The sequence below is a fragment of the Aethalodelphis obliquidens genome, unplaced genomic scaffold (genome assembly GCF_003676395.1).
Source record: "Aethalodelphis obliquidens isolate GAN/ISIS:26980383/991018 unplaced genomic scaffold, ASM367639v1 scaffold85, whole genome shotgun sequence".
Lineage (NCBI taxonomy): Eukaryota > Metazoa > Chordata > Mammalia > Artiodactyla > Delphinidae > Aethalodelphis > Aethalodelphis obliquidens.
The window spans coordinates 3311267-3334438 of NW_020838029.1; the positions used below are offsets into that span (position 1 = coordinate 3311267).

At 40.9% G+C, this 23172-nt stretch overlaps 1 protein-coding gene across 2 annotated transcripts in view; it reads left to right on the top strand.

The window, feature by feature from the left end:
* Positions 1 to 23172, top strand: part of AR (androgen receptor) — a 163814-nt gene that overhangs the window by 132597 nt on the left and 8045 nt on the right. The window contains exon 4 of one of the 2 annotated variants that reach the window (XM_027093611.1): positions 18528 to 18815. In XM_027093611.1, the coding sequence (XP_026949412.1) occupies positions 18528 to 18815 (288 nt within the window). Of the gene's footprint in view, positions 1 to 3327; positions 3390 to 18527; positions 18816 to 23172 lie in introns of those variants that run through there. The other variant, XM_027093612.1, reaches the window with a different exon arrangement.

Consider the following 23172-nt stretch of genomic DNA (forward strand, 5'->3'; position numbering starts at 1 on the left):
CTCTTATTCTCTCTTTAAACCAGATTTTCCTCTTTGATGCTTCCATGGAGGCCAGCCATGCTCTAGATACAGGCTGACCCCTTCATATCCTATGTGGCCATCAGCCAGCTGGTGCTTTTCTTTATCTTTAACCATGCCACACCGCACTGTGGGGCTCAGCATAGGAGCAGGAGTTGTGAAGCAGGGATCAGGACCCATCAGAGGGTGAGTGAGTGTGGACTTGACTATGAAGGGTTCCCCAGGGGACATAATGGTACTGACCTTCTGTTGTTAAATGGTGGCTAGGATGACAGAACTAAGGAATCCAGAACAGTCACAGGTGCAAGATGACCCAGGCACAGGCTGGCCCTGAAAACCCAGGAATATCCCTCAGTTAGCTGCTGCCTGTGTTGTGGAGTTGGCCACCTGGAATGAGAAGCTGCTTTTCTTTGGAGCCTATGACTAGGCTGCCAAGCAGAGCCAATTTCCTATCCCACATCTCCCAGGGATGAGCAGGCCTTTTAATCATTTCATTTTGTTTGCAAATCTATTGACCATTTCCAAAAGCATTTTTTTTTAGTAGCAGAGTAACTTGACAGAACAAAGATACAGCTCTTTCAAGGGTAATCCCCCATCGTAATGCTCTCTGTCCTTTATTCTATGTCTACCATAATTGTTGTCACTATTACAGAAAGGTTTGGCTGACACTTACATTTTCCCCCTTCAAATTCCTCATTTCTTCATGTTTATATCTACTCAGTGCCAGGGTCCTCTCTACTGCCTGCTGCTTCCAAAAACATGCACCTTTCATGAGAAAAACTAGCTTATTAGTCTACTTTGATTTGGAAATTTGAAGAAAGGCAAACCTGTTTCTGAACACCTGAAACTGTAGCCTCATACCTGATTACTTATTATCAGCCTGGAAAACCCAAGTTCCTATAATTCTGCCCTCTCACCTCCCCTTCTCAAGGCTGATTTAGAGTACTTGTTTATCATTGGCTTTCTGCAAGGTGCTTAATACCTTGTCTGCCTATGTGCATATTTACAGAAACCAACATGGTTGTTTTCTAACCATGTGTGGGTCTTCATGTGGGTAACTGTGTCCTCCCCTCCTCACAGGCTAGTGATAGTCTTTAAACAGACCAAAGTACTAAAAATGAATTAACGCAGATTCAGCTTGAGACAGCCTCTCAAGTAGTGTCTAGTACTCCTAGACATCGCAGCCAGATGCTCTGTGAGTGGTTTTCCAGGCAACCACATCAAATGAGATTCAAATAATATAAGAAAAGTCAACTTTGTTCTTCTTTGCTTGGCTTACTACAGAAAAATCCTATAATTGTGGTCTACAGTGGGGAGGAAGAAACAGGACTGGGTGTGGAGGGAGAGGGCAGAAAGATAGCCAGGAAAGTTGACAAAGGGGTTGACAAGATGAAGTGTTCTCCATATGAATGTTGTCACAACATTCATGGTGGGGGGTCACCCCATGGTGAGGGTTCTGATACTTTCGACTCTCAATTATTTAACCCTCTGTGAATTATGTATAAGATATGGGGGCTCCTAGATATGGAAAACTTTTGCTTAGTTTTCCATCTGCTGATATGAATTGCAAGCCGCTTTGACACAGGTAAAGTTTAATGGTAACAAAAGTCCTCATAACATTTGGGCCCAAATCATAAAATTAGTTTCATGTATCAGCTAACATCCTCTGTTATAAAGCAGACTGTGACATGATTACAGTGAATCTCTTTTGAAAAGAAGTTTGTGTATAACAATTTCACTATTCCATATAGCAGTCCGACATAAATCTGTAAATTAATTTCTTGAAGAGAGTGGTAAAGTAAGTTTTCAGATTGATTTATTAAAGTGTTCAAATTTGAATGGGCTTGGTCAATACAATGAAAAGAAGCTGAGAAGTGCTGTGGATGGCTTTGGTTCCAGTTCCCTTTTTACATTTACTGAGTGTCTGCTATGTACAAGGTACCATGCTAGGCAATAGAACTTCAGGCAGGCAAACTTCCAGAAATGTCCAAAAACTACAAGGATTCTTGATGTCCTGTAAATGATCTTGCCTTTGGAGTCAGGCAGACCTAGGTTAAAGGCCCAGCTCCATTATTCACTGTGCCCCTTCTAAGCTTCAATTTCTTCATCTGTAATTTAGACATACCATTCTTACAGAGCTATGATAGGGTCAGATGACATGATGAATGTGAACATGCTTGGTAAATGACAAAGTGCTAGACAAATGTGAGGACTTATTATAATAGTAAGGTCACTGGTAATTTAGCTGGTAAGGCTCTACACAGCACTTCCCAGTTGGCTTTAATCCTGAGTTACTTAGCATGCCCTATAATATGTAATAGCTCCAACAGGCAGACCATCACCAGAAATCATCTCAAAACAAAAGTACCATCAAGATCCTACTTGGAAGCTGATTCTAGTAATTAAGGGAATCATATATTATGTTCAAGTACCACATCAGTAAAAACCCAAATGTTTACCCTCTTAGACACCATTGTTTGAGAAACAAACCTTTCCATTTTGCTAAACTTATCTTCACATTCCTTGCTTCCCTGCTGCAAACCCTTCCCAGTTTATTGTTAACTTGCAAATTCAGTGTATACTATACCTTTACTCAAACAATGGAAAAAAGAAAGCAAGCATCAATACAGTGATCCTTCTGAATATATTGGTAATAGACATCCTTTTTCACAAGATGTGGGTTTAGCATCAACATTTTGATCACCTTGAAGGAGATTTTGGATAATTTTGTTTTATTTTTCCCATCACTCAATTTAAAATTGTATAATATCTTCCAAAACGGCAACTAAGAATGTAGCTTTGGTCAAATCCCTTCTCCCATCTGAGGCTCATTTTTCTCATCATAAAAACGAGGTAGTGGGCTTCACCAAGGACCTTTTAGGCACTACCATTTTGTGATTCTATGTCTAAAGTCACAGAGAAGGATTGTAGATGTATCAGCCCTTTTTTGGATTGTCTATTCACTGTTCCAGAGGTATAGATTAGTCTAGACTTGAGTGCATTGACTTGCATAGTAATTTTAGCTACCTCAAGTCACACCTAAATAAGATCTATCATGTATCTAGACTGTATGGATAAGTTATTGATGGAGTAGAGGGCAGAAGGACTGTCTTTATATCTTAGAGAAGCTGGCACTCTGCAGCTGATGGCTGCTTGGTCTTGATGCCTCAAGGTCTCTAATTTGGCTTTCTCTTTAGTGTTCCCTCTATGTTTGGTGATGGAATCTCCTCAGCTCAGAGATACTTAAAACACATACCCTTTTCCTTTTTGCTTCTAGGCCTATCTACCTGTTGATTCTTGTTATCTTAGCAGCTCTTGGTGTTTCTGAAAGGATCCTGGAGGTGGTTGGATTCTCAGAGTGGTTTCCTTAAAGCCTACCTTCAGGCTCTCAACTGCCCATCTACAACAAGGATAGGCCTTTCTTTGAACATGGTTCATTTCTGGCTGCTTTTGAAAAACCACATGTTGCTAATTGCTTCAATAATCTAACCTCCTTGCCTACATTTTGTTTAAGAAATTTTTTAAAAATATAAATGTCCAAAGAAGCACCTTCTCCCTGATGAATTAACTGCTGCTTTTTCACAGTTCATAATTAGAATAAATATACAGCCATTTCTTACTTTTCTTTGCACTTCTCAAGGATATACTCCCAGTTTCTAAGATGGAATAAGAAGGAAAGAATTACCTTTACCCGCCATATTCTTCCCTGACCCTTCCTTCCTTCTCATTTTCTCTCCTATTCCTCCCTAAACATTATTTCTTTCTGTGTTATGCAACTTTTGAGTTCTCAACCTTTAATAAATGGCTTTGGCCCCTGCCTACTCCCTCCTCTCCTGAAACATGGAAAATGGTAGGCCTTTTAGGAATTTCAGGTAACAGCCAAACCCCAGAAGAGGAGAAGAAACATGGAGCCCCAGAGCATGTGAGAATCTGAGGTGTGCAGCATTTTCTTCAGAGGTTACTCTAGCATATTTGAGAAGTCTCATTCTTACTAGGAGGCTGAACTCCACATCTGAGACTCAAAACTGTTAACAGATCTGTAGGTTTTAACAACCTCCATGATTCTCTAGTTGAGAGGATGGCCTGGTCTGATGTTGCCATGGACACTATGAACATCCTTGTCATTTCCAGTGTTGAAGTGTTGAAGCGTTGACGTCAGCTCTTTCATCTTTCCCCATGCTCACGAGCAGCCCACCATTGTTACTTCTGGATCACATGCCCTGGATGCAAGAGAGTGATTCCAATGCTGAAATACCATTTCATGGCTTGGTTCTTCAGCAGAAAAGTTTCACAACATTTATTCATCCATCAAACTATCCATTCATCTTTCCAACCAGCCAACTAGCTATCCCTTTCATCTTTCCATCCATTCACTCATATATTTATCCCTTTAACACATATTAATTGAGTGCCAACTATGTGCCAGCTTCTGTGGTAGGCATTTTGGGGGAACATAGGTGAATGAGATACAATCCCTGCCTTCAGAAAGTTAAACAAGGGGAGACAGACCGTGATAACTAATACACCTTAACTTTAAAGGCTAAATAGGAAATGAAGAAGCTGGGAAGAAGTTTAATGAGGTAGAGGGAAAGGACATTCAAGGCAAAGGGCACAGTTTGAATAAAGGCAGAAAGACATTTAAAAAATTCATTGAGGTTTTGAGGAATAGCACAAGTAGTTTAATATGGCCAGATCTGGAGAAAGGGGGAAGGCAAGCTGAAACCACACTGAAAATGTACTTGGTTATTATGCTAAAAGGTTTGAACTTCAGGCAGTTGAAGAGCTATGACACGGAATAGACATGTTCACATACCATTTTGTTTATTTGCATGCTTGTTTTTTAAGAGAATTAGCGATGACATGAATGCTGTATAGATGAGGGCTTAAATTTTATAAAAAGAGATAGTATGCTAGGTAGAGAGAGAGAAAGAAATTTCTAGCATCGATTTCATTAAACACCTAGGATTATAGCCTTGGTTCCTGGGGTTAGTTGCCTCTGCTTGGATTGATACCTGTAAGTGCTGACCATGTGCATAAGTCCTTCCCTTATACAAGTCTGCTGCCTTGATCTGGGCCAGTGCTTCTCAGTATGGGTTCTGAGAAAAATAGTTCTGTGACATGATACATGAAAAATTATTTTTATGGTTAAATAAGTTAGGAAAACTTGCATATTATGGTCTTGATCAGGAAGATTTACAGTGCATGTTAGCATATCACAGACCTTGTCAAGTATTGCAATAAAGTAACCTGAGGAGCTTGGTAATTCAGGATTTCCAAATTTAACTCAAGCACAGAAACCTGTTTTCACATAGTACCTGTTAATATCCTATAAAACCACTGTTTTCTGGAATGTACTTTGGAAAACTTGGTTATAGATAAATACTCTATCCTATAAGTAGGCAATACCCCAAGCCCAGGTCATCCATTTTATAGATGTGTATACCTACATGTATATTGCTCACAAGGAGAATCAATTAAGAATGACTTCATGACCAAGAGCAGACCATCTTCACCACATCTCAACTGTATGCACCAGAGGCTACTAAAACCACTAAAGTAAACCATGTTTGGTCTGTAGTATTATTGTCATACACAAAGGATAGGATATAATTCAGGCCCAAGTTATCTAATAGCCACAGGTACATATTCCTGACCCAAGGAGAATGCTAGATACATAATTTCTGAGAAATATAATGACTTCTAGCATCATGCAAAGTGATCACTAAATATTTTGGCTATCTAGACATTCTACCCTAAAGTTTAACAGTCCTTTTGTGTACTCTCTGACTAGCATTCCAACATCCACCCAGAACCTCATCATGGTGCTACCACATACACTCATTGCTCATGTAGGAGGCCTAGAAATCACAGATTTTAAGAATTGTGTCCCACTGCCCACACAATGATTGAATCCCCTCTAAACCCTGTTCAGCAAGCAGCAGAGTATCATAAAGAATCAACAATGTGGAACTCAGTTAATGGAATTTCCTCCCTTCTACTTGGACTCTGTAGATTAGAGCCCAAAAAGTCTCTAGGTTGAAGATGTAAGCAGTAAGTCTCAATTCTAAGAAGTGCTACTCCCCACACAAATTTCTTAGATACTTGAGTGCTCTTACAGATCAGCATAACTGAGGCATGCACAGAGGAGCAGAATTGCCCTATAAATTTTGACACCAACCTGTACAACATGTGGCTCAGCACTTACAGTTTCTGGTTTTGTTTTGCTTTTTTTTTTTCTTTTGGTTTTGTGTTTTAAGAGGTCCTGTGTATAGTGGAAATAGCATGGTGGACTAGGATACATACAGGCCTTGTTTCTAGTCCTGGCTCTGGCACTTAGTATCTTGATGACCTTGGATAAATCATTAGATCGCTCTGAGCCTCAGTTTCTCCGACTCAGTTTTCCAACTACACTATGGGAATAATAAAATTTTCCTTACAGAATGGTGGTAAATTTGTAAAGAAACTGGTACATAGTAGGCACACAATAAATATCACTGTATCTCCCTTTTTGGATGAAAATTGGTCTGTGCGCTCCCAGTCACTAATGGAGCCTGTTCTTTCTGCTATAGGAGTGTGGATTATGGTACTGGTTCCTTGGTTCCCTGGTCTCTGAATTTCCCCTAAATTAACCCTTGCAATCTGTCCTCCAGGGTCAATATTGCCATCCTCCAATTGGTTACATATATATTTGGTGACATTGGAGAGAAAAAGGTATACTTCTCTCTAACTGTAGTTCTCAAGTGAACTTGTATATGGAGAGATGAGAGACCGTATCTCTTATTTCCTCCAAACCAAATTATTTGGTACAGCACATATATGCTGTAGTCTGTCTCTGAATATTTGTTTTTAGAGAACTATGGTAGAGGTAAATAATTTTCTCTGATCATCAAAATTGATGATACCACATATCTGGTTCTTGAATAAGTATCTAACTTATAAAATTTCCACTTAAAATCCTTGAGTTTTTAAAGTGTAATAGCAGCAGAAAGATTTTATTGTTGTTTACTTTCGCTGTGAGTGCTCCAGATTCCCTGAGGTGCTTTTGAGAGAGTAAAATGATGTCACAGGCAATGTTTTTTGAAAGTAGTATGCAGAAAGCTAAGAGTACACAGCCCACAATAGGTCATATATACAAAGGCAAGTATTTTCCAAATATAAAAATTCAGAAAAAAAGTTTCATATGAACTGATAACATAATGGTTTGTATGAAAACATTTTACTTTTGATTTAAGAAGAGTGCCACTTGTAGTTACAAATTGGAGAATGTATTCCTTAAGATCAACAAAAGTGTTTAGAATATTTTCCTATTGTCCTGAACTTATACATAGACAATTTACCTGAGAAAGATGCTTTTTTAGAGACTTTTGTACATCCTTTGGGATCATGTTTGTATGAAGTAGAACTAAGGGGGAAATACACAACCACCCAGAAACCAGTAGAGCCTTCAAATTATCTATTATTGATAATATTTCCATGGCAACAGATATCTAGGAAGTAAACTGCAAATGGCATCACTACTTTAGATCACCTCGTTTGGAATCAAGTTCCATTCTCTTCAGTCCATTTAATTCTTGCTACACTTTTTAGATCTCTTAACCCAGGCATAGAAATGTATTTCTTTCTCCTGTTTAATACCCCATTGGACCAGTGGTTCTGTGGCTGAAGTGAAAATTGATTGTTGAGGGACATTTCAGACTTCTAGCAGTCAGCACTTAAAACAATGTAAGCACCAATCCTGAAGAAATCACCTGCAGAAAACTTGGACTGACATTTGGAACTAAAAAGAAAATCTGGATCTTGACCAAGACAGAAGGTCACCAGCCTGGGCCTGCACAGTGTGGTGTATCATGCTGGCCACAGTGAAACTGGAAGAGAATGAGGACTCTCACCAGGGTGGAAAATGAGGCATGGAAGCTTTGATTAGTGAGCTGTTAGGCACACAGACATTAATTTCGAAGCATTCCCATCTCCAACCTGAGTAATAATGTTTGTAATATTATGGGATTGTTTGGCAGCTGCAAGAAATTCAGAAAACTGAATAAGGAGTCTTTGTTGGCCTCTGAGTGGCTATAATGAGACCTTTAAATTTCACCTCCCTTCCCTTCCTCCACATCCTCTCTGCCCAACCACCACCACCACTTAATTCTTGCCCGCTACGTAGCAAGAGGCACATAACAAACACATATATAAGCTCTTTAGTATATTCGTCAATAAAGCAGAAAAGAAAGGGGAAAAAACCCGCAAAACTCCAAGTAAAGAATTTTCCACTTCCCAGTCTCACTTCTGTATTATGAGTAGGTAGGGAGACAAGGAAACCCCCAGTCCAAAATGGCAGTCACTCATTCTCCCCAACTTTGCATGCTGCCTCCTATGTCAGAGGATCTGACTCAAGTATCTGATTATGGGGCCTGCTAGGTGCTAGCCCATCGTTAAGTTGCTATGTTCACCAGTGTCGCTGTTTCATATTAGAAAAAATCCAGATTGGATACTGTAAGCATCTCAAAATGACCAGACACTGAAGAAAGGCTGACCTGCCTCATTCAAACTGAGGGTTCTAGAGGGCTCTAGTGGATAGCAGGAAACACCTGGAATCTGAAGCTTAGGGGCTTAAGCCTTTGCTCCTCAACAGATACTCTAATATTGGGACTGGGGGCTACTCTCTTAGTTGATGACTCCTCCCAGTGGGACTGATGGTGTTTCCCTACCTCACAGGGATATTGTGAGGACTAAATAATAGAGTTACCAATTCATGTAGTCATGAGCATCATGATTGTTGTTTTCTATAATATGACTTGGCATTAACAGAGTGCCCTTTGATTGTTTTTGATTGTATATGATAGCATCAGGCACTGACTCAAGTGGATGCAGTGAAGCTCTGGCTCAGTTACTTGCTTTCCACAGTGTGCTGCTGCTGGGAAGAAGCTTTGCTAATAGGACTCAAAGTGCTACCTTGAACAAGAAGCCACTGTGCCTATCTGAGGCTCCTGTGGCATTTTCACTTGGTTATTAGGCAATTCATGAGTTTCCTCTTACCTCCATTTTGCTGGACCACTGCCAAGGAACTAGATCTTAACCTCAGGCTCCATCATTGAGCTGAAGGTAGTAGCTGATCCACAGAAATTCAGTAAACAAAGACCAGATTTCTGTTTTTCCTGGAGAAACACCCCCAAGAAGCCAGCCAGCCTCTCTCTTCAAACAGACCAGGAGACTACAGTCAGACATTTCTTTTCTCCCTATTCCCAAAGTTAATGTGACTCTGCTTTTAGGAACACACACACACTTGAACTTTTCATAAAGCAGGAGGAAGGCAAAATCCAAGAACCAGTGTCTACTCTCTTGTTTTCTATTAAAGTTAAGATGATGGAGGAAAGTAGATAAGACTTTACCTCTTCTAGCTTTAGTGCCCCACACTTTTCACTCACACCATACACTTGCTTCTCCAGCAAGTATGAAGCCTTATTTTTCTCCCAAGCCAGCCTCAAAATTTGCATTGATGTAAGAGGAGAGGTCCTTAGAGTTTGTAATATCTTGCTATGCTCTGTCTCTGCCTCAGAGCCTCCATATCGAAACTAGTTTCCTTCTGGTGGATGTGCAGTCTTTGAGGCCAGGGGCAGACAGGTATGAGGGTCAGAAGCACTCTTCCAGCCTTGCCTGGGACCTGCATTTTCCACCCTCTTCCTTCTCCTCTCTCCATCTACATGCACACACACACACACACACACACACACACACACACACACACACTTCTTTCTCCTTCCCCTGACTCAGCAACATTCTGGAGAAAAGCCAAGGAAGAACTTCAAGGAGGGAAGGGAGTTTCCCCCTCCTTGGGGCAGAATTTTAATCTCCAGGCCAACAAGAGTTTCCCTAATGTGGATTGAAAGGCTAATGTGGTTTATTCTTTAACTGCTTTCTATTTGTTTGAATGTTGCGTATTTCTGCTAGTGAATTTTCCTTTAATAAAGCCGTTAATACACCAATGGTATTTTCTTATTTACAACAGACTGACAGGACTAATGCTGTTAACATTGGGCCTTTTTTTCTTTTTCGTTTTTCTTTCTTTTTTTTTTTTTTTCTCTCGTTTGCTTTCCAGGTCATGCTGACCTGTTCGGCTTGGACTGTTTCACATTTGTTTTTAATGTCAGTTTAAATGTAATTGTAAAAGCATGTATGCTCTAAATTCACGTAGTTACTTTTTCCAGTAGAAAAGCCTCATATGCGAAACCATTTCCAGGCTCTGCAATTTCACATGAGCAGGTTTTTGGTAATGACCTTGTGCCCCTCACCCAGGATGGCATCTGGACAGTGAACCTCTTTCTTCTGGCTCAGTAGTCAGAGAGAGGAGACTTGGAAATAGTTTCTGCCAGGTCCTGTGCTTTGGCAAGCATATGCAGCATTGCATATCATTCTATTATTAATTACGTTTACTCCTCCATGAACTAAAAACCATTAGACTAAATAGTCCAACATAAACCTTGAAAGATAAAATTCAATATTCTTTTCCCTGGCTATTCCTATGACTCAGAATTGGGACAGGGAGGAGAATGGGGGGCATGGGAGGAAGGACCAAGAAACCTTATTGCCTGAGAGAATTTGGCCTACACTTATTTGTGTACACTTACACTTGGATGCACCCCTACTAATCTCTCACTCCATGGCTGCCAAGAACTGGCTCTGTTCCCTGTCTCTTATCCTTGTCCTAATTCTTCCCCACTCATTTCCAGCTGACCCTTCTCCCCACTAACATGCTACCCTACCTGATAAAATTGAAAGAGTACTACCCTAGAAGTCAGGATACCTGGTTCTAGTTCCTGCTTTGCTACTATCTAGCTGTGTGACCTTGAGCAGGACTTAGCTTTGGCCTTCAGTCTGCTCATCTTTATAATAGGGATTTGTTTCAATGGGAAAGGAAGAAATAGACAATATCTGGGGCTTTCAAACATTTTCTTGGCAATGGAATCTTTTCTTCAAACAAAATCTGATGCAGAGTCCCAAATGAAGATACGGAATAGAGCACCGCTTTGAAAGAAGGAGGGTTTATTGGAGCCACATGCTCAGGCCTACTTTGCCTCTTCTCAGGGCCCTTTAAAATCCTTGGAGCTCCACTACTGTACTAGATTGATGTCTGGGGAAACTTCTGATTTGATTCTCTCTCCTAATTGATTTAAATCCCTGTGGAAACTCTATATGTTTCTTTTTTTTCTTTTATAACATCTTTATTGGAGTATAGTTGCTTTACAATGTTGTGTTAGTTTCTGCTGTATAACAAAGTGAATCATCTCTATGTATACATATATCCCCATATCCCCTCCCTCTTGTGTCTCCCTCCCACCCTCCTTATCCTACCCCTCTAGGTGGTCACAAAGCATCAAGCTGATCTCCCTGTTTCATCAGTTAGCTTTTTCAGAGAGAAATTCAGCTGCTTGAGATAAAGGGAATGACGTGGAGCAATGTGGGGTTTAGCAACTAGCAAGAAAGAGTAAGAGGCATCATGTATTGACATACAGAATTTACTGTGTGCTAAGCACGTTACATGTATTCTGTTAGGTAAAGTTACAACAACTCTGTGAGGTAGATCCTATAATTATCTTAGGATTCTTGAACCTGTCAGTTTGGCCCTCAATCTTTGACTTGAGACCAGTTGACCAAGATGGAAGACAATATTTCTTATAGGTTGCCACCCTAAGCAGTTTTTCAGAGTGTTTTCTAGCTAGAGATTCATTCTTGGAAAATGTCATAGCCTGCCCATTGATATACAACTTTACAGAATTCAGAGTACTTTCATTGAGATCATCTCACTTTCTCCAAATAATAGTCCTATGCAGTAGTCAGGTCAGATGAGAAAACTGAGGTGTAGGAGAAATCAAGGGATATGTTCAAGGTCAGACATCCCATAAGAATGTGAATACCACCACCAATAATAAAAAGCCCTTTCTTGTGAATAACATTTTAGAACTTTGATGTCATCATTGCATTCTGCCTCCTTAAGTACAGTGAAATTTTTCACCATGCCACAGTCTTGGAGGGTTCTACTGGTGGTGTAGAATCTTCCCTCTACTCTCAGACACCACCACAGTGTCTATATTCCTCTTTAACAACCTTATTAGTTAGGTGCTAATGTTATCACCGATTTATAGATGAGGAAATTGAGGTACAGAGAGGCTAAGTCTTGCCCAGAGTCACACAGCTAGTGAGCAATACAGCCAGGCTTAACACTGAGACAGTCTGACTCCAGACTTTTTGCTGTTAATTACTACCCTTTGTACATATATCAAGAAACTAAGAGCAAAAGAAAGAAAAGGATGTTCTGGAGATCATACAGTGAGCTCCCCTGGATCTTAATCCAGTGTTCCTCTGAATATCTAAACCTAAAGTTGTACAATGAGATCCCCTGACTCTAATCCTAGTGGATGAAATGATGGTTGGCATGATTTAAGCCAGAGGCCACAAATTGGTTTTCCACAGGCCAAAATTGACTTGCAGAATTGTTTGTCCAGCACAAACAGACTTAGACTGCCTCTAGGCAGGGCATCAATCACTTTCCTGTTCCCTAGCCCACCCTATTTATGTTCACTAGGCTGTTTTAGATCATTTGCGTATCTGCCTGACTAGTTAAGATATTCAAATTCATAACCCATACATTTAAGCATTATAATATATAAGCACCTGCACACACACACATAATTTCAGACATTCACATAAGTACAGCCTAGTCTGGTTTCACAAAGAATTTGAAGCTCTGCACCAAATGTACCTTTGTGTTTAGTTAGCATTTAGAATTACACTTAAGACCTGAATTCAGTTTTATAGGCAGTTATATGCTGAAGAAACTCAGTTACTTTTTTTCATCTCATAATATGTCACTCTTCCATTCCCTTCTCTGCCATATCTGGTTCTCTGTTAATCCTGCTGTCCCTTCTTCCCCATGTCCGAGTTTGGTCTCCTGTAATCCAGTCACTCTCTACTCTTTAGGAATGGATGGAGAGTGAAGAAAATCATTTTGGAGGGCTCACTATGTGCCAGGCATTCTCTCTCATTTAGTTCTCATAAGTGTCCTAGGAAGCAGGAAGCGGCTTCTCCATTTTATAAAGGTGGAAACAGAATCTCAGAGAAGCTAGGCAATTGGCTCAAAGTTATTAAGCTAGTAATTGATGGAGCTGGGGTTTGAATCCAAGATCTTCTGATTCCAAAGCCTATTATCTTGTCTATATCCCAATTTTGTAAGGAGAGTGTATTAGTTTTCCACTGCTGCATAACAAATTACCTCAAATTTAGTACCCATTTATCAGCTCACAGTTCTGTAAGTCAGAAGTCTGACACAACATGACTGGATTCTCAGCTCAGTGTCTCACAAGGATGAAATAAAACTATTGGTCAGGGGCTTTGTTCTAATCTGGAGCTCACAGTCCTCTTCCAAGCTCATATGATTATCGCAGGATTCAGTTCCTTGCAGTTGTAGGATTAAGGTTTCTGTTTCCTTTCTGGCTGGCTGTCAGAGGCTGCTCTTAGCTCCCAGAGGCTGCCCTCATTCCTTGCCATGTGTACACCTCCACTTTCAAAGCCTGCAACAGAGAATATTCCTTATATTGAATCACCCTGATTCCATGAATACCCTTCCAGAAAGAGTCCAGTCCCTTTTAAGTCTTATCTGATTAGGTCAGGCCCATCAAGGATAATGACCCTCAAAATTCAACTGACTTGTGACCTTAATTACATCTACCTAATCCTTTTACAACAGCACCTATATTGGTGCTTGACTAAATAACTGGAAGAAGGTATGTGAACACCAGGGGTTGGGAATATTGGTGGCCATCAAGTATACCTAGCACAGGAAATGATTCTTTTATCCTTCAAACTCCATGGTGAGATTCAAGGAAGAGAAACATCCTTGACCTTGGGGAGAGGAACTTGAATTTTCTAAGAATTTGTAAACTTTACCGCACCTTGCCTCTCCCCTGCCCAAGGATGAGAAAACCTCTGTCTTGAGGTAGCAAGGAATGAGGCTGGAATAGTGCCTAATGGTCATAGTGGCTATAGAAGCTACAGATTAATCACATCTACTTCTCCTGAGGGATGTACCATTGAACCTGATTGGAAAAATCTTTCTCTGTTGCTGTAGAGACAGCCCTCATAGGGGTCTAATGCCACTATGCTGAAAAGTCAGCTCCCTATAAGGTCCAGGCAGCAGGATCCAGGCATGTTTTCAAGGGCTCTCTTCCCCTAAAGATCAGGTACAGACAAGGATGTGCCTTGCCAATGTCCCTTTCTTGTCACTGCTTTGACCTACGATTGAAAGACAGTGATGAGATGCAAAGCAACTCACACACCATTAGAACTATCAACCTATACTGTCCCCTTTATCCTGGCTTCATCACTCAATTTGAGCAAACCAATGGGTCTCTGCGGTAACACAGGGGCCTGACAAGCCTGTACCTCACATGAAAGAGTTAGATATGACTCTGGGGCTCAGGTGCAGGAGACAGGAGGGGTGTGGGGGCGGCCTTCATGGATGAAAACGAGGCCTTGGGCATTGAGTAACAGCTGAGACTAGCAAGCCTCATTGTCCAGCATTCCAAGTCGTCTAGCAACATGCTGGCCTCTGCTGCACAGAGAGAACAGAGGATCCCCCGGCAGAATGAATGGAATCTGATTTCAATTATGTTCAGTACAGTCACCCTCTTCAGGCAGAGAGGCCAGAACACCTGGTGCAGCTTGGGCCACCGTGGCCGCAGGGACAGCAGGTTACCCAGGTCCTGGAGGCAAGTGGGAATACGGATTCTCTTTCTCAAGCAGATGCCATATAGGTCTAGAGGAGGAGGATATGAAAATACCAGCCAAGTTTTCATTAGCACTATGCAGAGAAGGGGAATTATTTTAGGTTGATGGATTCTCCCCACAGTTTCTGCACATATTGATCTTGCTTGTAATGAGTTTGCTTAGGTCCACAAGTCATCAGCCCACTGAGATCTGAGTCATTGGTGGGAGAGTCAAGGTGACAGAGCATACCTCGCTGATTGCACCAGCACCAATTCCTCTCTGTGTCGTTCCACCTTTTTGAAAAACCCATGGATTCTTCTATATAAAATTCATTTGGATTTGTTTTTTAATCAATAGCATGAGTAGGGCATGACAAATGGGACAGATGCCCCAGAGAACAGTCTAGATTCACAACAGTATTCCATAGAACTTTGTGAGATGAAGGATATGCTCTGTAACTGTACTGTCCATTGTAGCAGCCATAAGCCACATGTGCCTTTTGTGCACTTGAACTGTGGCTAGTGAGCCTAAAGAATTATATTTTTAATTTTATTTAATTTTAATTAATTTAAATTTAAGTAGCCACATGCGTCTAGTGGCTCTTGTGTTGGACAGTGCAAATCTTGAGTTTAGAGAGGCAGGTACTGAGATAGAGTAGAAATGACTTACTTACTCAGAAAAAGAGCTGGTATGGTACAGGGAACTCTGGATTAGGAATAAGAGCCCGGTTCTAGTCTCTGCTCTGCCAGTAGGTGACCACACTCACTCTGACCTCAGGCTTTCCATCCTTGACTTGAAATGTTGGATTAACAACAGAAGTCCCAAAATAATGGCTAAGGCCTGAATTCAACTTTGGGATACAGACGAGTTTTAGGAAAAATTTAAAATATTATATGAACGCCTTCTAGGAGTATGTATATGTGTGTGTGTTATGTGCACATGCATTGCAGGGGCAAGAAGGTGGTAAAGCATTCACTTCAGTTCACCAGAGTTCCCACCATTCTCCTATAAACACACACACACACACACACACACACACACACACACACACACACACACTGTATTACTTGTGTAGACAATGAGGTATATTAATTCTGTGAACCCCCTGGATGTGATGAGTTCTAATGACCCTTCCTATTTCATCATGCTATGAATCTCTAAGCCACTGTAGTTCCCAGACCTATTTCTACTTTGGGCAAATGACTAGAGGAGTCTCATAGCTTCTGCCTTTTCCTTTCTGGATTTGATGCTAGTTACTGAAGTTTAGAGTCACGGGTGAGGGTGGAAGGCAGGGAGAATATAACCCTAGCCCTACTCCTCAATTCTATTAGGCTAGAAGTAGGGTTTAGGGCTTCAGACTCCTTGGGGATGCAGTATGATATAGTAGAAAGAGCATTGGCTTTATAGTCAGACTAAGTTAAGATTTTTAGGTTCTATTTCTTGATAGCTGTGTTACCTCAGTTTACTCACTTGCAAAACAGAGATAGGAAATATTCCTCACCTCCTAAGATCATTGTGGAATTAAGTGATATAATATGTTTATGAAGTGAAGTATATAGAAGGCTCAGAAAAAATATTTAACCTTATATCTCTTAGTTCCCTCAGGCATAAGGCTAATTATATCTGTCTTCTCCCAGGCTGAAAGGGGGACTACATGGCCTGGCAACTTCTGAGCCCAAGGTCAGAAAGTACCAGTGATGGGGAAGAGAATGTCTACCTCTAGAACCTGTACCAGGGGAGCAGATCCAGAAGTCACTGTCAGTCTGTGGAGCTGCCTACTTGAGCCCATGTCAGCAATGGGTTCCCCAGATGACAAAAAATTTTAGGGGCTAGGCCAGTAGCTCTGGGACAAGATGAGCTTAGTCCTGCCCATACCTCCAGCCTGTGCCCTTGATGGGAGGTGGGAGTTGACAGTGGGTGTGCATATCTCATTACTGGCTGTGCCCAAACCTTGCAGAAATGATTGTTGGACAAGGTCATCTTGAACTCTGTGTTGATTTTCCAGGCTTCCTTGTTATTTTACCCTGAGTTCTTCTCTGGGCTCTTCTTGCACCACCAAACCCTCTATTTTCTCCTCCTCTACCCTGGTTGTTGATTCAAACATGTGATTCATTCTTTCATTGATTTACTGAGTTGTACTATGATTGGAGTTTGCATTGCAAGACTTATTTTTCTAATTAGAGCTGAGAGTCAGTTCCAGATAAGTATCATTTTTTGCAGGAGCCAGAAACAGATCAGCAACAGGTTTTGTTGTATTTATCCATTAAAATTGAGCAATCAGCTTCTCTCTTTGTTTTATACCTTTTAAATTTTATTATTATTTTAAAGGGATTAGAGATAAAGTGGTTTATGGTCTGTCCTGGTGCAACTGCCTATGCTAGATCTCAGAGTTATGACCTTTTCAATTATTTATATTTCTGCCAATATAAATGCTAAGGAAAATAGCACAAAGTAAACATCAGGATGCCCAAGGACCTGTAAATTGTGTGTATGAGAGCACAGGGGGAGGATGGTTCATAAGGTTTGAGTTTTAGATTATTCTTGTTTTTTTTAAATAATGTTATTTCTATCATCCTTTTTAATGGATGGTTCCTGTTTTACAGGCAGATTATAAAGGTAGGGACATTCTGTTATTTCTTTGATACAACTGGGGATTTCAGACTTCAGCTTCTCTCTCTCCCCTTTGCTAAAGATGAAAATCAATATATGTGTTACAGTGTATGTTCAACTATGAGTGTAAATGTCTGACAATACCTGGGACTATTATAGTTGAAGTGAGAAATGCTGCAACACCAAAAAATTCCCATTCATTGACCCCAAAGTGGGATGATAAGTCTAGTCCTTCTCCAACAGATCTGCCTTTCTAGTCTCCTTCCCTAGCAGTTTGCTAGACATGATAGACATAGACACAAGTACAACATTCCCTTGATTTAAAACATTCCATACTTGCCTATCATCTATGTGATAAAGCCCAAATTTCTTAATATGATATACATGCTCCTTTAAAGTCAAACCCCACCTTTGTTTTCAACCTCATAAACAGCCAGTCTCCCCACATATACAATATACACTCCAGCCACACTGGTCTCTTTTACCCCTAAACACTCAGTGATTTTGTTTATGCCCTTTCCATTCCTCTCTGCCTGGTGAAATCCTCACTATTCTTCGAGGTCCAGGTCATATATCACCATAAACATTTCCTGACCTCACCTATGCAGAGAGATTGTTCTTCTTCCTCTTTTGTTAATACTCCTGTTGTAACATTCACCAGTTTGACATTTTCTAATTGTTAGAATTGTTAGCGGGCGTTTATTTCTCCTCTACCAAACAGGGTTAGGGCCTATGTTCTTTTCGCCACCCAAAAGCAAAGGCCTAACAATGGATGTCTGTTGAATGAATGAATGAGTGAATCATGAATATATTAGTAAATGATTTAATTGAAGATCCAAGGTATGAATAGTGGAGACTGCATTTAGGCAGAGTCCAATCCAAGGATATACTAGGTCTGTCTGGCAAGAGGATCACAGAGAAAGCAAGATATGAAAGTTTGAGTTAGGAGGAATTTAGAATGATGAATCATTCATTTAACCAGTGTTTAAACGGAGCACTTGTCCTTAAGGAGTTTAGAGTCTGTGACTAGGGAGAATGAACATCCTTGTTTTCTTAGCTCAAACAGCTTTTCTAACAGGGTAGCTGTGCTGTGTGTTTTTGGCCACTGATAATAAATCCAAGTTTCCCTTCTTTCCCAATAGCCCGGAAGCTGAAGAAACTTGGGAATCTGAAACTACAGGAGGAAGGGGAGACTTCCAGTGCCACCAACCCCACTGAGGAGTCAGCCCAGAAGCTGACAGTGTCACATATTGAAGGCTATGAGTGTCAGCCCATCTTTCTGAATGTCCTGGAAGCCATTGAACCAGGTGTGGTGTGTGCTGGACATGACAACAACCAACCTGACTCCTTTGCAGCTTTACTCTCTAGCCTCAATGAACTGGGTGAAAGACAGCTTGTACACGTGGTCAAGTGGGCCAAGGCCTTGCCTGGTAAGGAAAGTGGGGGCATGGAATGTGGGAGGTCATATTTAGTGAAGACTTCTTTGGGCCAAGCACCATGCCTGTTTACTTCCCATCCATTAACTCATGCAATCCTCACCATAACCTTGTGAGGGAAGAGATTGGTAGAAATTCCTACATTAAAAATAAGGAAACTCAGAAATCAAGGAGAAAAGCAACATTATTGAGTATCCCACATGACTCACATCAGCACACAGCGACCATGTTTCTATGTTCAACCCACAGATTTAGTCAGCAAATGTTCCCATAATCATGGATCACATAGACATACCCTTATATGCCTTAAGATGCTCTTCTATATGTACACACACAGGTTCACCCCAAAGATAATCTTGAGCCTAACTGATATTCTGTCTTTAATATTACTTGGAACCCATACCATGGGAACTCTTATAATATGGTATGATAGAAGGAACATGGGGTTGGGAGTCAAAACAGTTAGGTTCTAGTCTTAGCTCTGCTGGTAACTCATTATGTGATCCCTTCCCTTTCTTGGTCTCAGTTTTTCCATCTGTACAATGTGTGAAAAGTGGTTTGGACTAAATTGATGGTTTTCCAGTTTTACTTCAAGGAACTCTTGGTGCTCTTTAAACTACCTTAAGGAATTCCCTGGCAGTCCAGTGGTTAGGACTCCATGCTTTCACTGCTTGGGGCATGGGTTCGATCCCTGGTCAGGGAACTAAGATCCCACAAGCTGTGCCATGCGACCAAAAAAGTAAAAAGAAAAAAGAAATAAATTAAGCTACCTTAGCATCATCATAGTGGAAGGAAACATTAGGTGATAGTGAAAGAAATATGAAGTGTTTTTCTAACTTCTGCATGGATACCTCCAGTGATGGGGAATTCACTTCCTCTCTTGGCCATCTGTTGTTTGGAAAGATCTGATTATTAAAATATTGGAGCTTAAAGAAGCCCCAGAGATTCTCTGTCCAACGATTCACAAATGTTCCTTTAGCAGCCAAACTCTTTATTTCTCAAAAACATGGTACACAGATCCAAGTGGAGCTGGTTGATTTAAAGCCAGTGCCTCTCCCTCACTACCCCTAGAGAAGCCTCAGATCACTCTTGCAGAATCTTAGGGCTCCAGGGAACACAGTTTGGAAACAAGAGAAACATAAACTCTTTAAGGGTTCTCTTAATCCTAAACTTCCATGACTGAAAGATTCTTTTGAAACATCAACAACCAAACCTCTCCTTGTGGAGTCAAAGATTAACCTGCCATTTAATAATAACTGTCAATCAGATGTGAATTTATGGTGAACAGAGAAGTTTCATATGTAGTACCTCATTCGATCCTCATAAGAATTCTGTAAAGTAGGGATTCTTTTCCCTGTTTTATAGATAAATACACTGAAGCTCTGAGAGGTGATGTGTTTGCCCACAGTTGCACATTCAGAAGGTATCAGGGCCAGAACTTGAGCCCACGTCCCCTCCTAACTCCAAATCCCCTCCTCATCCAACTCTACCCATAGTCTGTGTAGTACCACTGTAGTTCTCTAGCCTCGGGCTTTACAGTGAGGGACCAAGACTTTATCCAAGGCCAGTTGGGTCATAATGTGGACTTGCTGCCTTGGAAGACATTGCATGTTGACTGTCAAGCCCCCTTTTTGTCTTTCCAACTCACAAGGCCCAGTTACAGCTACCAGATTGTCCCTAACACCTTCCTAGCTTGGAAAGCTGAGGTTGACTAGCCAATTAGATCCCTGGGAAGAAGGCCCAAGGACTCTGGCTGCATATACACTGTACCGAAAACAGAGAGTTCACACAGGGAAGAAAAAAATACAAAAAAAAAGGAAGAAAAGAAAAAGTTGCTTTAATTCTTATCACTTATTCAGCTGGGTGTCTTGATGTCATGTGTCTAACAGAGATTCAGTTTAATCTTTCCAAGCAGTTGCCAGACACCTTAGTGTCTCACTTTATAGGATAGAACCTTTTCTTATATATGATTCCACTTAATCCTCATAGCAGTCCTATGAATCATAAGGACTTTCACTCCCATTTCAATGATAAGGTTCAGAGAGGTTAATTAACTTGTTCTATTCGGTCACTTAACAAATGCAGCCAGAGCTTGGGCTCAAACCCTCTGAGTTCTAGTTTGATGGTCTTAACAATAACCTGGTGCAAAGCATTATGGCACAATTTGTATAACTGGGAGCCACTGGATTTCCTGAGCCTAACCTCCAGGGTTGGAAGCCCTTTCCTTACATTAACAAGTCTGCAAGTTAATATCAGTTCACCATCTAGCTTGTCTAAGGAAATGATCTCTGACCCTGAGTAATTTAAAGAATAGCTTCAAAAGAAAGCCAAGTACCACATTCATTAGAACTGTTATTCATGTTATCAATAATCACCTACTAATTCAAGTTATTTGCTCATTGAACACATTGAGTTCCTGTCCTTTGAGAGGCACTGTGCTAAGTACCTACTCAGATCAATTTTGTTGTGAAGTTTTCTGTGATAGTGATGATATATGTAAATTGCCTACTACAGCACCTGGTACCTTAGTAAATGATAACTATTGAGGGAGGGTGAGTAGACTGTATGTACACAGTATATTTATAATCAGATGTATCTGGCTTGGAATCTTAGCTATACGCTAGTTGTGTGACTTTGAGCAAACCACATGTCTGCAGTACTCGTTTCCTCATTTGTAGAGATGGTAGAACAATTGCTACCTTGCAGATGGTTATCAGCACAGAAATTAGGTATAAAGAGCATCTAGTATAATAGCTGAAACATAGAAGATGCTCCGTAAATGTGGGTCATTATTATCAAGCTTGAGTGCTAAACCACTAAAATCATTTTAAGCTGCCACTAGTTTTTCCTAGAAGCTCATTCATGGGTCCCAAAGATGAATTGTCTTCTTTGAAGACCTTAGCTGTCAGGTGCAATAAAGCAGCAAATATTTCCTAATTGACCTTTCTTTGGGTATGTTCTTCCAGACTAGACATGAGACTATAGGTGTCTACTGAAGATTGCTAAGAAATGATGTTGATTGGATTCTAGTGAGAAAACAGAATCTCAGGTTAGCCTCTGCTCCCTAACCTGTTTTGTGTGTTTCATAACCTGAAACCATGACTTCTCTCTGTTTCTCCAAAACAGCCTAATGCAGCGCCAAATAGGTGTTGAGTGAATGAATATATGTTGAAGGAAACCTGTAGACTGGAACTACTGTTTCCTCAAGTCATCCCTTGATAGCCGTACTATCTGAGCAGGCTGCTTCAAAGGATGGGCATTAGCGGGCTAATTTTCCTATAGGTCTAATCTGATTACAATACCTAACTCTGTTCTCTAATGCCCAGCCTTTGAAGCAGCTATGTTGTTGATGCATATACAGTAATTAGGCTTGAGTTCTAAGCAGCTCTCACTAAGGACTGTTAATTAGTATTACAGCCAAACTAAGCTTTCCCTTTTTCTCCTCTTTTTTAGTTCTCTGGCATCTCAGGGAAGGAAAAATCATCAGTATTGACGGCTTCCTTGGTATTTGTACAGTTTAATCCTCATCCCCCCATGCACCCTCATATTCACACACTCACCAACCAAGGCTTTCCTTGATTCCCATTGCCTCCCACCCCAGGGGTTCAGGGTTCAAGCTCCCGGGCCCCTCCCAAAGAGATTCTTTGATGTTCCATGCTTGACCCTGGCTTTTTGTCTCCTACTGGAAAGAATCAGTCCCAGGTATTCTGTGCTACAGAAGGGCTTCAGGCAGGAAATACTCTGGGGTCTGAGGCTCCAGCTAGTCTGTTAGCAGACTAGCTCCTGTGAAGATGTGAGGCACACGCCTGGGAACTAAGATTGCAGTCAAAGGTGGTGATGTGAGGAACTCTAGCATCCTGATGTCTGGTAGGCTTGGAACCTAAAGGAAAAAAGGGTAAATAGGGGGTGTGTGTGTCAAGAACCAACCAAACAGAACAATGTGTCTAGATAGTGTAGACTTCAGACCTGAGCCTATGGCTAAGAAAAAACTCATGACCTTGGTAGTTCTTGAGCTGTGTTGTTCAGCAGTAGTATGGGAGAAGCACTGAAGAAGAGAATTAGAACACCTGGGTTCTAGTCCCATTTCAGCCACATACAGACTGTATGAGCTTGGGGAAGTCAGTTAACTTCTCTGGCCCTCAGATTCCTTGTTGACAAAATAAGTGTCACATTGCCCACACTCTAGGGTAATTGTGAGGGTTAAATGAGGTCATCATCAGGAAAGTTAGAAGCATTATACAAATTCATGTAAGCATTCCTAATAAGGTAAGTAAGACAAAATTTCAGATAATTCTGGATCTGTTAGGGAGAAGATAAATGAGGCACTGGTAGGGGATGAGCTCTGAGGTGA